This window comes from Cherax quadricarinatus, chromosome 22 (genome assembly GCF_038502225.1).
Source record: "Cherax quadricarinatus isolate ZL_2023a chromosome 22, ASM3850222v1, whole genome shotgun sequence".
Lineage (NCBI taxonomy): Eukaryota > Metazoa > Arthropoda > Malacostraca > Decapoda > Parastacidae > Cherax > Cherax quadricarinatus.
Window position 1 is genome coordinate 33907762 of NC_091313.1, and position 16272 is coordinate 33924033.

At 42.1% G+C, this 16272-nt stretch overlaps 1 protein-coding gene across 1 annotated transcript in view; it reads left to right on the plus strand.

The window, feature by feature from the left end:
• LOC128689616 (uncharacterized) overlaps positions 1-16272 on the plus strand; it is a 233464-nt gene that overhangs the window by 176311 nt on the left and 40881 nt on the right. The window contains exon 13 of the mRNA XM_070087707.1: positions 8837-9027. Coding sequence (XP_069943808.1) covers positions 8837-9027 — 191 coding nt within the window. The remainder of the gene's footprint in view (positions 1-8836; positions 9028-16272) is intronic.

Consider the following 16272-nt stretch of genomic DNA (forward strand, 5'->3'; position numbering starts at 1 on the left):
TCTCACAAAGTCCACCAGGGATTGACCAAGCTGCCGCCTGTTCAATTTGAAGGTCTTACGATATTTAGCTGGGATACATGTATATGCTCCCAACACTGTGGTCTTCACTACTTGATAATCAGAGAATTCAGCGTCAGTTAATACCGACGTAAATTCCTGTGCCTTACCCAATAATGCTGTATGAACCAACGCTGCCCAGTGCTGTTCCGGCCACCTCAAGGCTCGAGCCTGATTTTCGAAGCTTTCGAAAAATTGCTCTGGTTCGGCCTCATTGAAGCGGGGAACAAGCTGTACTGCTTTTTGTAAACTGAAATCGTTTACAGAATGCGAAAACTGCCTCCTTTCTCTTTCCCTATCAAATTCTTCCCTTGCGAATGCTCTCTGTTCCCTAGTTTGCTCCAGCGTGATTTTTGCCAGCTCAAGTGCCAACGACGCTGATTCACCTTGAGACAACCCAGCTGCACCATACTGACCATTTTGCTCCGTAGGTGTATCATCTTCCTCATGCGAGAACATAAGAGTTTTTTCCCTAGCTCCCGTAGAGGGAGGAGTTTGATGTGCCATCTCTTCTTCAATAAGTATGTCAGCAATAAGTGAACGCAGTTGCGCAGCTGTGAGAGTGCGTTTATAGGGAATGCCAATGGAACGAGCAATTTGCCAACAACGCTGTAGGGACAATTTAGGTAGGTTATGCAAAGTATATGCCGACACCAGGCGTCTGACTCGTCTAGGTGGCATAAGTTATTCGCTATGCACAGTACGAATACCCCAACGTAACACGTTAATTTGCAGAACACGCTTAGCTATGCACAGTACGATTGCAGAATACGCATACAAGCAAAGCCGACTGCACACAAGATTGACCGTAGCGAAGCGAGCACACTGAACAAGCTAGTAGCGAGCTGTTGAACGATCACACAATAGCAAGGCTGATCATAAGCAACTGACACGCAAAATTTGTAAAGCGAAGCGAAACAGCAAGCTACACAATGTTCCTGCTACAAGCTTCACCCTAAGCTCAACCGTTTCTCTAAGTCCAGCTCTCGGACAGGCTACCCATATTACAACCTAGGATTTCAGATGGCCTGTTATCCCAGGTGTAATGGGAGCAAATAAACACAGTAGAAAAAGTTTAGACTTATATTATCCTTCACCAATTATAACAGCAATATGTACACTATGTACAGTGATAAATATAGTGCACTCCACGGTAAGCAAGGCAGAAATAGAAGCCACAAGATAGCAGACCGTGCTTCAACCAGCTCTAGAGTGGGAATGACAAGGGCAGACAGGAGAGCGGTATCCACATAACCTCTGCGATTGTCAATCCCACCTTCTTATTGGCTAGAACCTGGTCACTAGTTGAACGATGGGGCCCCATCATCAACTCTTAGCAACCTGGTTCGCTGGTTGGGGGAGATAGCCTGTAAATGAGGGTGTGTCCATGCGCCGAATAAAGGTTACGTACTCTTTGCATGCCACACTGTGAATGTTATGAATGAAACGAAGGTGGATGTCCTAGCTATAACGAAACAAAGCTGAAGGGGGTAAAGGAGTTTCAGTGGGGAGGAATAAATGGGATTAAGTCAGGAGTATCTGAGAGAGTAAGAGCTAGGGAAGTGGTAGCAATAATATTGAAGGGTCTCTCATGAAAGGAGAAGAGGGAATATAAATGTATATATTCAAGGATTATGTGGATTAAAATTAAGGTTGGATGCAAATAAGTGGGTTATAATAATTTTTTATGTACCTGGAGAAGCAAAGAATGAGGAGAGTGAATTTTTTAGAGATGTTAAGTGAGTGTTGAGGGAGTTTTGAAGGAAGTGAGAGAGTAATTATGGTAAGGGACTTAAATGCAAGAGTGGGAGAAGCGGTTATAGAGGCTGTGACAGGTGTAATTGATAATTAGGGCCTTTGATTGAGTTTTGTATAAAAAGAGGTTTGGTAATACCTTATACTTCTAAGAAAAAATGGATGAGTATAAGACATATCATATAGGGAGTAATGACACTAATTGATAGGGTGGATAGGGGGGCAATGTGGCAAATGTTGCAAGTGTATGGAATAGGAAGTGGGTTACTGAAAGCAGTGAATAGTTTTTACGAGGATAGTAAGGCTCAGGTTAGAGTATGTAGGCGAGGGGGAGATTATCTCCCAGTAAAAGTTGGCCTTAGACAAGGATGTGTAATGTCACCGTGGTTGTTCAATATATTTATAGATGGCGTTGTATGGGAAGTGAAAGCTCTGGTGTTGGCAAGAGGTGTGTGATTAAAATATAAAAAATCTAACACAAAGTGAGAGTTGTCACACTTGGTTTTTGCTGATGACACTGTGCTTTTGGGAGATTCTAAAGAGAAGTTGCGGATGTTGATCTATTGGTTTGGGAAGGTTTGTAAAAGTAGGAAATTAAATGTGAGCATAGGAAAGAGTAGGGTGATGAGAGTAACAAAACATTTAGGTAATAAATAAACTCGATATCAAATCTGAGGGAGTATGGAGGTAGTGAATATATTCAGATATTTGGGAGTGGACTTATCAGCAGGTGGGTCTATGAAAAACAAGGTGAATCTTAGAAATGATGAGGGGAGAAAAGATGAATGGTGCACTGAGGAGTCTTTGAAGACAAAGCGCTATCCATGGAAGCAAAGAGGGAAATGAATGAGAGTATAGTGGCTCCAACGTTCTTATATGGGTGGGAAGCATGGGTGGTGAATGTTGCAACAAGGAGAAGGCTGGAGGCAGTGGGGATGTTGTGTCTGAAATTAGAAGGTGTGGGGTTTCTAAAAGTATTATCCAGAGGGCTGAAGAGGGATTGTTGAAGTGGTTCTGAGATTCAGAAAGAATGGAACGATATAGCATGACGTGGAGGGCGTATAAATCTGTAGTGGAGGGAAGGCGGGGTAGGGTCATTCTAGGAAAGGTCGGAAGGAGGGGGTACAGGAAGTTTTGTGTGCGAGGGGCTTGGACTTCCAGCAAGCATGCGTGAACGTGTTAGATAGGAGTGAGTGCAGGCAAACAGTTTTTATGGAGTGTGAGGAAAGTAATATTTATGAAGGGATTCAGGGAAACCGGCAGGCCGGACTTGAGTCCTGGAGATGGGAAGTACAGTGTCTGCACTGAAGGAAGGGTGTTAATGTTGCAGTTTTATAACTGTAGTGTAAGCGAACCTCTGGCAAGACAGTGATGGAGTGAATGATTATGAAAGTATTTCTTCCTTTTCGGGTCATGCTTCCTGGGTGGGAAACGGCCGATGTTTTAATAATATATTTTTTCCTGTTCAATAAAATATAGAATTTGACCCTTTAGTCATTTCAAAATTATATTAAAGCGAAGTTAATGCCAGAAGTAGATATTTATCTGTTATAATTACCACCATCTTGTATTTCTGCAGTTTCCGAGAAAATGCTCAATGCTTCTATGATGACATTCACTAAATCTTCTATCCGATATCCTATTGCTGCAATAATGGCAGTCATTGGCTCCTATATCAGGAGCCACTAATCCTGCCATCGATCTTAAGGATCCTGCATCAGGAACTACAAAGGCTAATAAATATATGAAAAAATGTATTTCGGCCACTTAGAGTGAAGTGACGGAGTGCTCTCTGGACTGTCTCTGTTGTGAGTGATACTGCTGCGTTGTGAGTGATGATGCTACGTTGTGAGTGATGATGCTGCGTTGTGAGTGATGATGCTGCGTTGTGAGTGATGATGCTGTGTTGTGAGTGATGATGCTGCGTTGTGAGTGATGATGCTGCGTTGTGAGTGATGATGCTGTGTTGTGAGTGATGATGCTGCGTTGTGAGTGATGATGCTGCGTTGTGAGTGATGATGCTGCGTTGTGAGTGATGATGCTGCGTTGTGAGTGATGATGCTACGTTGTGAGTGATGATGCTGCGTTGTGAGTGATGATGCTACGTTGTGAGTGATGATGCTGCGTTGTGAGTGATGATGCTGCGTTGTGAGTGATGATGCTGCGTTGTGAGTGATGATGCTGCGTTGTGAGTGATGATGCTGCGTTGTGAGTGATGATGCTGCGTTGTGAGTGATGATGCTGCGTTGTGAGTGATGATGCTGCGTTGTGAGTGATGATGCTGTGTTGTGAGTGATGATGCTGCGTTGTGAGTGATGATGCTGCGTTGTGAGTGATGATGCTGAGTGATGATGCTGCGTTGTGAGTGATGATGCTGCGTTGTGAGTGATGATGCTGCGTTGTGAGTGATGATGCTGCGTTGTGAGTGATGATGCTGTGTTGTGAGTGATGATGCTGCGTTGTGAGTGATGATGCTGTTTGTGAGTGATGAGTGATGATGCTGCGTTGTGAGTGATGATGCTGCGTTGTGAGTGATGATGCTGCGTTGTGAGTGATGATGCTGTGTTGTGAGTGATGCTGCTGCGTTGTGAGTGATGATGCAGCGTTGTGAGTGATGCTGCTGCGTTGTGAGTGATGATGCTGTGTTGTGAGTGATGATGCTGCGTTGTGAGTGATGATGCTACGTTGTGAGTGATGATGCTGCGTTGTGAGTGATGATGCTGCGTTGTGAGTGATGATGCTGTGTTGTGAGTGATGATACTGCGTTGTGAGTGATGATGCTGCGTTGTGAGTGATGATGCTGCGTTGTGAGTGATGATGCTGTGTTGTGAGTGATGATGCTGTGTTGTGAGTGATGATGCTGTGTTGTGAGTGATGATGCTGTGTTGTGAGTGATGATGCTGTGTTGTGAGTGATGATGCTGTGTTGTGAGTGATGATGCTGCGTTGTGAGTGATGATGCTGTGTTGTGAGTGATGATGCTTCGTTGTGAGTGATGATGCTGCGTTGTGAGTGACGATGCTGTGTCGTGAGTGATGCTGCTGTGTTGTGAGTGATGATGCTGTGTTGTGAGTGATGATGCTGTGTTGTGAGTGATGATGCTGTGTTGTGAGTGATGATGCTGTTTTGTGAGTGATGCTGCTGCGTTGTGAGTGATGCTGCTGCGTTGTGAGTGACGATGCTGTGTTGTGAGTGATGATGCTGTGTTGTGAGTGATGATGCTGTGTTGTGAGTGATGATACTGTGTTGTGAGTGATGCTGCTGCGTTGTGAGTGATGATGCTGCGTTTTGAGTGATGATGCTGTGTTGTGAGTGATGATGCTGTGTTGTGAGTGATGATGCTGTGTTGTGAGTGATGATGCTGTGTTGTGAGTGATGATGCTGCGTTGTGAGTGATGAAGCTGTGTTATGAGTGATGAAGCTGTGTTGTGAGTGATGATGCAGTGTTATGAGTGATGAAGCTGTGTTGTGAGTGATGATGCTGCGTTGTGAGTGATGAAGCTGTGTTATGAGTGATGAAGCTGTGTTGTGAGTGATGATGCAGTGTTATGAGTGATGAAGCTGTGTTGTGAGTGATGATGCTGAGTTGTGGGTGATGATGCTGTGTTGTGAGTGATGAAGCTGTGTTGTGAGTGATGATGCTGTGTTGTGAGTGATGATGCTGCGTTGTGAGTGATGATGCAGTGTTATGAGTGATGAAGCTGTGTTGTGAGTGATGATGCTGTGTTGTGAGTGATGATGTTGTGTTGTGAGTGATGATGCTGTGTTGTGAGTGATGAAGCTGTGTTGTGAGTGATGATGCTGTGTTGTGAGTGATGATGCTGTGTTGTGAGTGATGAAGCTGTGTTGTGAGTGATGATGCTGTGTTGTGAGTGTTGATGTTGTGTTGTGAGTGATGATGCTGTGTTGTGAGTGATGAAGCTGTGTTGTGAGTGATTATGCTGTGTTGTGAGTGATGATGCTCTGTTGTGAATGATGAAGCTGTGTTGTGAGTGATGAAGCTGTGTTGTGAGTGATGATGCTGTGTTGTGAGTGATGAAGCTGTGTTGTGAGTGATGATGCTGTGTTGTGAGTGTTGATGTTGTGTTGTGAGTGATGATGCTGTGTTGTGAGTGATGAAGCTGTGTTGTGAGTGATTATGCTGTGTTGTGAGTGATGATGTTGTGTTGTGAATGATGAAGCTGTGTTGTGAGTGATGAAGCTGTGTTGTGAGTGATTGATGCTGTGTTGTGAGTGATGATGCTGTGTTGTGAGTGATGAAGCTGTGTTGTTACTGATGATGCTGCGTTGTGAGAGATGATGCTGTGTTGTGAGTGATGATGCTGTGTTGTGAGTGATGAAGCTGTGTTGTGAGTGATGATGCTGTGTTGTGAGTAATGATGCTGTGTTGTGAGTGATGATGCTGTGTTGTGAGTGATGAAGCTGTGTTGTGAGTGATGATGCTGTGTTGTGAGTGATGATGCTGTGTTGTGAGTGATGATAATGTGTTGTGAGTGATGATGCTGTGTTGTGAGTGATGATGCTGTGTTGTGAGTGATGATGCTGTGTTGTGAGTGATGATGCTGTGTTGTGAGTGATGAAGCTGTGTTGTGACTGATGAAGCTGTGTTGTGAGTGATGATGCTGTGTTGTGAGTGATGATGCTGTGTTGTGAGTGATGATGCTGTGTTGTGAGTGATGATGCTGTGTTGTGAGTGATGATGCTGTGTTGTGAGTGATGATGCTGTGTTGTGAGTGATGATGCTGTGTTGTGAGTGATGAAGCTGTGTTGTGAGTGATGATGCTGTGTTGTGAGTGATGAAGCTGTGTTGTGAGTGATGATGCTGTGTTGTGAGTGATGATGCTGTGTTGTGAGTGATGATGCTGTGTTGTGAGTGATGATGCTGTGTTGTGAGTGATGATGCTGTGTTGTGAGTGATTATACTGTGTTGTGAGTGATGATGCTGTGTTGTGAGTGATGAAGCTGTGTTGTGAGTGATGATGCTGTGTTGTGAGTGATGATGCTGTGTTGTGAGTGATGATGCTGTGTTGTGAGTGATGAAGCTGTGTTGTGAGTGATGATGCTGTGTTGTGAGTGATGAAGCTGTGTTGTGAGTGATGATGCTGTGTTGTGAGTGATGATGCTGTGTTGTGAGTGATGATGCTGTGTTGTGAGTGATGAAGCTGTGTTGTGAGTGATGAAGCTGTGTTGTGAGTGATGAAGCTGTGTTGTGAGTGATGAAGCTGTGTTGTGAGTGATGAAGCTGTGTTGTGAGTGATGAAGCTGTGTTGTGAGTGATGATGCTGTGTTGTGAGTGATGATGCTGTGTTGTGAGTGATGAAGCTGTGTTGTGAGTGATGATGCTGTGTTGTGAGTGATGAAATGATGATGCTGTGTTGTGATTGCTGAAGCTGTGTTGTGAGTGATGATGCTGTGTTGTGAGTGATGAAGCTGTGTTGTGAGTGATGAAGCTGTGTTGTGAGTGATGATGCTGTGTTGTGAGTGATGAAGCTGTGTTGTGAGTGATGATGCTGTGTTGTGAGTGATGATGCTGTGTTGTGAGTGATGATGCTGTGTTGTGAGTGATGATGCTGCGTTGTGAGTGATGATGCTGTGTTGTGAGTGATGAAGCTGTGTTGTGAGTGATGATGTTGTGTTGTGAGTGATGATGCTGTGTTGTGAGTGATGAAGCTGTGTTGTGAGTGATGATGCTGTGTTGTGAGTGATGAAGCTGTGTTGTGAGTGAAGCTGTGTTGTGAGTGATGAAGCTGTGTTGTGAGTGATGAAGCTGTGTTGTGAGTGATGATGTTGTGTTGTGAGTGATTATACTCTGTTGTGAGTGATGATGCTGTGTTGTGAGTGATGATGCTGTGTTGTGAGTGATGATGCTGTGTTGTGGGTGATGATGCTGTATTGTGAGTGATGATGCTGTGTTGTGAGTGATTATACTCTGTTGTGAGTGATGATGCTGTGTTGTGAGTGATGATGCTGTGTTGTGAGTGATGATGTTGTGTTGTGAGTGATGATGCTGTGTTGTGAGTGATGAAGCTGTGTTGTGAGTGATGAAGCTGTGTTGTGAGTGATGAAGCTGTGTTGTGAGTGATGATGCTGTGTTGTGAGTGATGATGTTGTGTTGTGAGTGATGAAGCTGTGTTGTGAGTGATGACGCTGTGTTGTGAGTGATGAAGCTGTGTTGTGAGTGATGAAGCTGTGTTGTGAGTGATGAAGCTGTGTTGTGAGTGATGACGCTGTGTTGTGAGTGATGAAGCTGTGTTGTGAGTGATGACGCTGTGTTGTGAGTGATGAAGCTGTGTTGTGAGTGATGACGCTGTGTTGTGAGTGATGAAGCTGTGTTGTGAGTGATGACGCTGTGTTGTGTGTGATGAAGCTGTGTTGTGAGTGATGACGCTGTGTTGTGAGTGATGAAGCTGTGTTGTGAGTGATGAAGCTGTGTTGTGAGTGATGAAGCTGTGTTGTGAGTGATGACGCTGTGTTGTGAGTGATGAAGCTGTGTTGTGAGTGATGACGCTGTGTTGTGAGTGATGAAGCTGTGTTGTGAGTGATGACGCTGTGTTGTGAGTGATGAAGCTGTGTTGTGAGTGATGACGCTGTGTTGTGAGTGATGAAGCTGTGTTGTGAGTGATGACGCTGTGTTGTGAGTGATGAAGCTGTGTTGTGAGTAATGAAGCTCGGCACAGAACATAAGCTTGCCATGTTATAAGTTCTGTCAGCACAATATCTCGTCTTCACTGTATTTCCTTCATGTAAGTCTGTATTACATAACATTCTATGTGTGTCAGTGTGTGTAAGTTTGTGTTTTACATTGTATAACATGATGTTCTCTGTATATAACTTTTCGCTACCTGATATTCTGTTTGTTAGTGATATTTGTGTGTAGACTTTTGTTAGACAATGTTCTCTGATTATGGACATTTTTAACATGATACTCTCTTTGTGTGGACAAGACCATAACTTTGTTGGTGTGTGTGTATGAAATATGTTATTCTGTGTATGAAGGCGTGTAACATGATATTCTCTTATCACAGAGCCGAGGTATACATGGGAGGGTCAGCTAAGCCAGTCAGAGTCCTAGAAGGAAGGTCTCCCAACTTCACTCTCGGGGGTCTTGCTCCAGGGGAAGACTATGTGGTCACCCTCACTGCTATCAACCGCAAGGGTTTATCTCCTCCTGTGTCCCTGGAGGCTTTCACTCTTAAAGTGGCAGAGAACAGGTTGAGTGAGTATTCTAACATGATGAGTGAGAATTGTAACAGAATGAGTGAGTATTGCAACATGTTTACTGGATATTGTAACATAATGAGTGAATAATGTCACACAATGAGTATTATAATATGAAGAATAAGTATTGTAACAACATGAGTGAATATTGTAACATAATGAATGAGTACTTTAAAAGACTTAGTGATTATTGTAACATAATAAATCAATATTGCAGCAGTGAGTGGGCTTTGCAACATGAAGAGAGAATATTGCAAAAATTTCTTGAATGCTGAATAAATCAGAGTGTAAGCACTCAGTAGTACATGAAACTACCGTGAGTGACACAGAGCTGATAATGTCAGATCTCACTCTAGTAAACCACGACAAATGATAGAATGGATAATGAGAACCTTCAATACAAAATTTGTAGAACAAGTGATGGTGCTCTCTAAACCACTTGTTCTCTATAGGCTGGAAAATTGTTATACATTAGCTGGTCCACTTAGGCAGGAGACATTGTTATACATTAGCTGGTCCTCTTAAGCAGGAGAAATTGCAGAGAATGTACATAGATCCTTCCCTGCATATATTGGTTCAATCAAGCATCTAAATTACTAAGAATATTGAAAGCCGTTCCATATGTACTCACTGGGATGAAGGCGACAAAGATATGTTACAATTTTTACCTGACTGAAAATTATAATATATCTGACAGATATATTAGTATATCAGATACATTAAAATATATCTGACAGATTTACGACCAGTCCCTAGAGAGACTGGTCGTAAATCTGCACACAGTAGTCGCTCCCAACTGAAACAAGAGGCTAGCAGACAGGGATGGGACAAGGGAGGTAGTAAGAAAGGAAGTAGAGAGGTAGAGGTAGTTTTAGTAGTTTTAGTAGTAGTAGTAGTAGTAGTAGTAGTAGTAGTAGTAGTAGTTGTAGTATTAGTCGCAGAAGTAGTAGTAGTGGAGGCTCGACTTACAGTGCAAAATACACGCAGGGAAGAGGCGGGGCGCCATAATTGCACAGAGAAATATTACATCAAGTGTAAGAGGGCCAAGGCTTTTCAACAGCCTCATATCGTATAAGTGGTGGGTTACCAACAGACATTTTGCTGTCTTCAAGAGGAAGTTTAATAAATTCTTCATGATATCTTTTGATTAACATGGCTGTGGTACACTGGACTGCGTGTGGCCGGTAGTAACAGCTTAATTGATCAGGCCACGATCCAACGGGAGGCTTTGAGACCTGGCCGCGGGGGGCATTGACCCCCAAAAACATCCTTCAGGTATCCTTCAGGTTATGTGAGTACTGCCATACTATCAGTACTGCAACATTATACGTGAGTATTGCAACATTATGAGAACTGCAGAATAGTGAGTATTGCAACACTATGAATGAGTATTGGATCATTATGAGTATTGCAACATAGTGAATATTGCAGCACTATGAGTGAGTGTTGCAACATTATGAGTGAGTATTGCAACACAGTGAGTATTGCAACACAATGAGTATTGCAACATAGTGAGTATTGCAGCACAGTGAGCATTGCAACGCAGTGAGCATTGAAACACTATGAATGAGTGTTTCAACATAGTGAGTATTGCAACATAGTGACTATTCCAACACTATGAATGAGTACTGCAACATTATGAGTGAGTATTGCAACATAGTGACTATTCCAACACTATGAATGAGTACTGCAACATTATGAGTGAGTATTGCAACAGTATGAATGGGTATTGCAACATTATGAGTGAGTGTTGCAACACTATGAATGGGTATTGCAACATTATGAGTGAGTATTGCAACAGTATGAATGGGTATTGCAACATTATGAGTGAGTGTTGCAACACTATGAATGGGTATTGCAACATTATGAGTGAGTATTGCAACACTATGAATGGGTATTGCAACATTATGAGTGAGTATTGCAACAATGTGCATGGGTATTGCAACATTATGAGTGAGTATTGCAACACTGTGAATGGGTAGTGCAACATTATGAGTGAGTATTGCAACACTGTGAATGGGTATTGCAACATTATGAGTGAGTATTGCAACACTGTGAATGGGTATTGCAACATTATGAGTATTGGAACATGATTAAGTTTTGCAAAAAGGATTCTTTATCATTGCAACTTACTAGGTTGAATGAGTTTTGAATTAGTATGAGTGAGAATTTGAAAAAAACATGAGTAAGCATGCAACATAGTAGAGTGAGTGAGTGAATGAGTGAGTGAGTGAGTGAGTTTGGGAGTGAGTGAGTGTGTGAGCGAGTGAGTGTGTGAGTGTGGGAGTGAGTGAGTGTGGGAGTGAGTGAGTGTGGGAATGAGTGAGTGTGGGACTGAGTGTGTGAGTGTGGGAGTGAGTGTGTGAGTGAGTGTGTGAGTGTGGGAGTGAGTGAGTGAGTGAGTGAGTGAGTGAGTGAGTGAGTGAGTGAGTGTGGGAGTGAGTGAGTGTGTGAGTGAGTATGTGAGTGTGGGAGTGAGTGAGTGTGTGAGTGTGGGAGTGAGTGTGGGAGTGAGTGAGTGTGTGAGTGTGGGAGTGAGTGAGTGTGGGAGTGAGTGAGTGTGGGAGTGAGTGAGTGTGTGAGTGAGTGAGTGTGTGAGTGTGGGAGTGAGTGAGTGTGGGAGTGAGTGAGTGTGGGAATGAGTGAGTATGGGACTGAGTGAGTGTGTGAGTGTGGGAGTGAGTGAGTGTAGGAGTGAGTGAGTGTGTGAGTGTGGGACTGAGTGAGTGTGGGAGTGAGTGAGTGTGTGAGTGTGGGAGTGAGTGTGTGAGTGAGTGAGTGTGGGAGTGAGTGTGTGAGTGAGTGAGTATGTGAGTGTGGGAGTGAGTGTGGGAGTGAGTGAGTGTGGGAGTGAGTAAGTGTGGGACTGAGTGAGTGTGTGAGTGTGGGAGTGAGTGAGTGTGTGAGTGAGTGTGGGAGTGAGTGAGTGTGGGAGTGAGTGAGTGAGTGTGTGAGTGAGTGTGGGAGTGAGTGAGTGTGGGAGTGAGTGTGTGAGTGAGTGAGTGAGTGTGTGAGTGAGTGTGGGAGTGAGTGAGTGTGGGAGTGAGTGTGTGAGTGTGGGAGTGAGTGAGTGTGGGAGTGAGTGAGTGAGTGTGGGAGTGAGTGTGTGAGTATGGGAGTGAGTGAGTGTGGGAGTGAGTGATTGTGTTAGTGTGGGAGTGAGTGAGTGTGGGAGTGAGTGTGGGATTGAGTGAGTGAGTGTGTGAGTGAGTGTGGGAGTGAGTGAGTGTAGGAGTGAGTGTGTGAGTGTGGGAGTGAGTGAGTGAGTGTGGGAGTGAGTGTGTGAGTATGGGAGTGAGTGTGGGAGTGAGTGAGTGAGTGTGTTAGTGTGGGAGTGAGTGAGTGTGGGAGTGAGTGTGGGAGTGAGTGAGTGAGTGTGTGAGTGAGTGTGGGAGTGAGTGAGTGTGGGAGTGAGTGTGTGAGTGTGGGAGTGAGTGAGTGGAGGAGTGAGTGAGTGTGGGAGTGAGTGTGGGAGTGAGTGTGAGTGTGGGAGTGAGTGAGTGTGGGAGTGAGTGTGAGTGAGTGTGGGAGTGAGTGTGAGTGAGTGTGGGAGTGAGTGTGAGTGAGTGTGGGAGTGAGTGTGTTGGTGTGGGAGTGAGTGAGTGTGTGAGTGAGTGTGGAAGTGAGTGAGTGTGTTGGTGTGGGAGTGAGTGAGCGTGTGAGTGAGTGTGGGAGTGAGTGTGTGAGTGTGGGAGTGAGTGTGGGAGTGAGTGAGTGCGTGAGTGAGGGTGGGAGTGAGTGAGTGTGTTAGTGTGGGAGTGAGTGAGTGTGGGAGTGAGTGTGTGAGTGTGGGAGTGAGTGAGTGTGGGAGTGAGTGAGTGTGTGAGTGTGGGAGTGAGTGAGTGTGTGAGTGTGGGAGTGAGTGAGTGTGGGAGTGAGTGTGGGAGTGAGTGTGGGAGTGAGTGTTATGTGCGTTGTTTGTAACGTTGATGCTAGTAAAGTGAACTTCTTCCAAGGAATTGGAGTTATGCTCTCCTTCCTCGCATCAGACCCTGGTTCTTGCCCTTGTAGGTCTAGCGCTTTCCTATAGAGCCCATAAAGAGACATTGTTGCCTCACGTCTCATTTCTGTGATCTGACGTCATGTTTATACGACCTGACGTCCCGTCTGTGACCTGAAGTCATTCCTGTGCCTGTATAACCTGATGTCATGTCTATGTGACCTGTCATCATGTCTGTTCCTGCATGACCTGACGTCATATGTGTAAAAGACATATCGTCACGTCTGTGAGATCTGATGTCATTTCACAACAATATAGGTCACACAGAGATTAAGTCAGATCACAAGGACATGATATCAGGTCACACAAACATGATCAGGTCACAGAGACATAACGTAAGGTCACAGACATTCGCCAGGTCATACAAATATGAAATAAGGTCATACAGATATGAGGGCAGGTCACACGACACGTCGAAAGGTCCATACAGACAACGTAAGGTCACATAGACATGACACAAGGTCACACGGACGTGACATAAGGTCACACAGACAGTGTTCTCAGGTCACACAGACAGTGTTCTCAAGTCACACAAACATGACGTAAGGTCACACGGACAGTGTTCTCAGGTCACACAGACATGACGTAAGGTCACACAGACAGTGTTCTCAGGTCACACAGACATGACGTAAGGTCACACAGACAGTGTTCTCAGGTCACACAGACATGACGTAAGGTCACACAGACAGTGTTCTCGGGTCACACAGACATGACGTAAGGTCACACAGACAGTGTTTTCAGGTCACACAAACATGACGTAAGGTCACACGGACAGTGTTCTCAGGTCACACAGACATGACGTAAGGTCACACAGAGAGTGTTCTCGGGTCACACAAACATGACGTAAGGTCACACGGACAGTGTTCTCAGGTCACACAAACATGACGTAAGGTCACACGGACAGTGTTCTCGGGTCACACAGACATGACGTAAGGTCACACGGACAGTGTTTTCAGGTCACACAGACATGACGTAAGGTCACACGGACAGTGTTCTCAGGTCACACAGACATGACGTAAGGTCACACGGACAGTGTTCTCGGGTCACACAGAAATCTGTTTTAATAAATAACAAAAAAAAAAAAACGCACGATACCATGACTTGAACAATACCCAAATAACCCGAACATAGAAGACAGGAGCTTACCACGACGTTTCGGTCCGACTTGGACCATTTACAAACTTAGTGTGACTTTGTAAACGGTCCAAGTCAGACCGAAACGTCGTCGTAAGTTCCTCTCTTGTATGTGCGGGTTATTTATGTATTGTTCTGTTTTTTAAGTGAATGAACATAACTGAATGAACATAAGTTAATGAACATAACTGAATGAACATAAGTTAATGAACATAAGTGAATGAACATAAGTGAATGAACATAACTGAATGAACATAAGTTAATGAACATAAGTTAATGAACATAAGTGAATGAACATAAGTGAATGAACATAACTGAATGAACATAAGTTAATGAACATAACTGAATGAACATAAGTGAATGAACATAAGTGAATGAACATAAGTTAATGAACATAACTGAATGAACATAAGTTAATGAACATAAGTGAATGAACATAAGTTAATGAACATAAGTTAATGAACATAACTGAATGAACATAAGTTAATGAACATAAGTTAATGAACATAAGTTAATGAACATAAGTTAATGAACATAAGTGAATGAACATAAGTTAATGAACATAAGTGAATGAACATAAGTGAATGAACATAAGTGAATGAACATAAGTTAATGAACATAAGTTAATGAACATAAGTTAATGAACATAACTGAATGAACATAACTGAATGAACATAAGTTAATGAACATAAGTGAATGAACATAAGTTAATGAACATAAGTGAATGAACATAAGTGAATGAACATAAGTGAATGAACATAAGTTAATGAACATAAGTTAATGAACATAAGTTAATGAACATAACTGAATGAACATAACTGAATGAACATAAGTTAATGAACATAAGTTAATGAACATAAGTGAATGAACATAACTGAATGAACATAAGTTAATGAACATAAGTTAATGAACATAAGTTAATGAACATAACTGAATGAACATAAGTTAATGAACATAAGTTAATGAACATAAGTTAATGAACATAAGTGAATGAACATAACTGAATGAACATAAGTTAATGAACATAAGTTAATGAACATAAGTTAATGAACATAACTGAATGAACATAAGTTAATGAACATAAGTTAATGAACATAAGTTAATGAACATAAGTGAATGAACATAAGTTAATGAACATAAGTTAATGAACATAAGTTAATGAACATAAGTTAATGAACATAACTGAATGAACATAAGTTAATGAACATAACTGAATGAACATAACTGAATGAACATAAGTTAATGAACATAAGTTAATGAACATAACTGAATGAACATAACTGAATGAACATAACTGAATGAACATAAGTTAATGAACATAACTGAATGAACATAAGTTAATGAACATAACTGAATGAACATAAGTTAATGAACATAACTGAATGAACATAAGTTAATGAACATAACTGAATGAACATAACTGAATGAACATAAGTTAATGAACATAACTGAATGAACATAACTGAATGAACATAACTGAATGAACATAAGTTAATGAACATAACTGAATGAACATAAGTTAATGAACATAACTGAATGAACATAACTGAATGAACATAAGTTAATGAACATAACTGAATGAACATAAGTTAATGAACATAACTGAATGAACATAAGTTAATGAACATAAGTTAATGAACATAACTGAATGAACATAACTGAATGAACATAAGTTAATGAACATAACTGAATGAACATAAGTTAATGAACATAACTGAATGAACATAAGTTAATGAACATAACTGAATGAACATAACTGAATGAACATAAGTTAATGAACATAACTGAATGAACATAAGTTAATGAACATAACTGAATGAACATAAGTTAATGAACATAAGTGAATGAACATAACTGAATGAACATAACTGAATGAACATAAGTGAATGAACATAACTGAATGAACATAAGTTAATGAACATAAGTGAATGAACATAACTGAATGAACATAACTGAATGAACATAAGTTAATGAACATAAGTTAATGAACATAACTGAATGAACATAAGTTAATGAACATAAGTGAATGAACATAACTGAATGAACATAACTGAATGAACATAACTGAATGAACATAAGTTAATGAACATAAGTTAATGAACATAACTG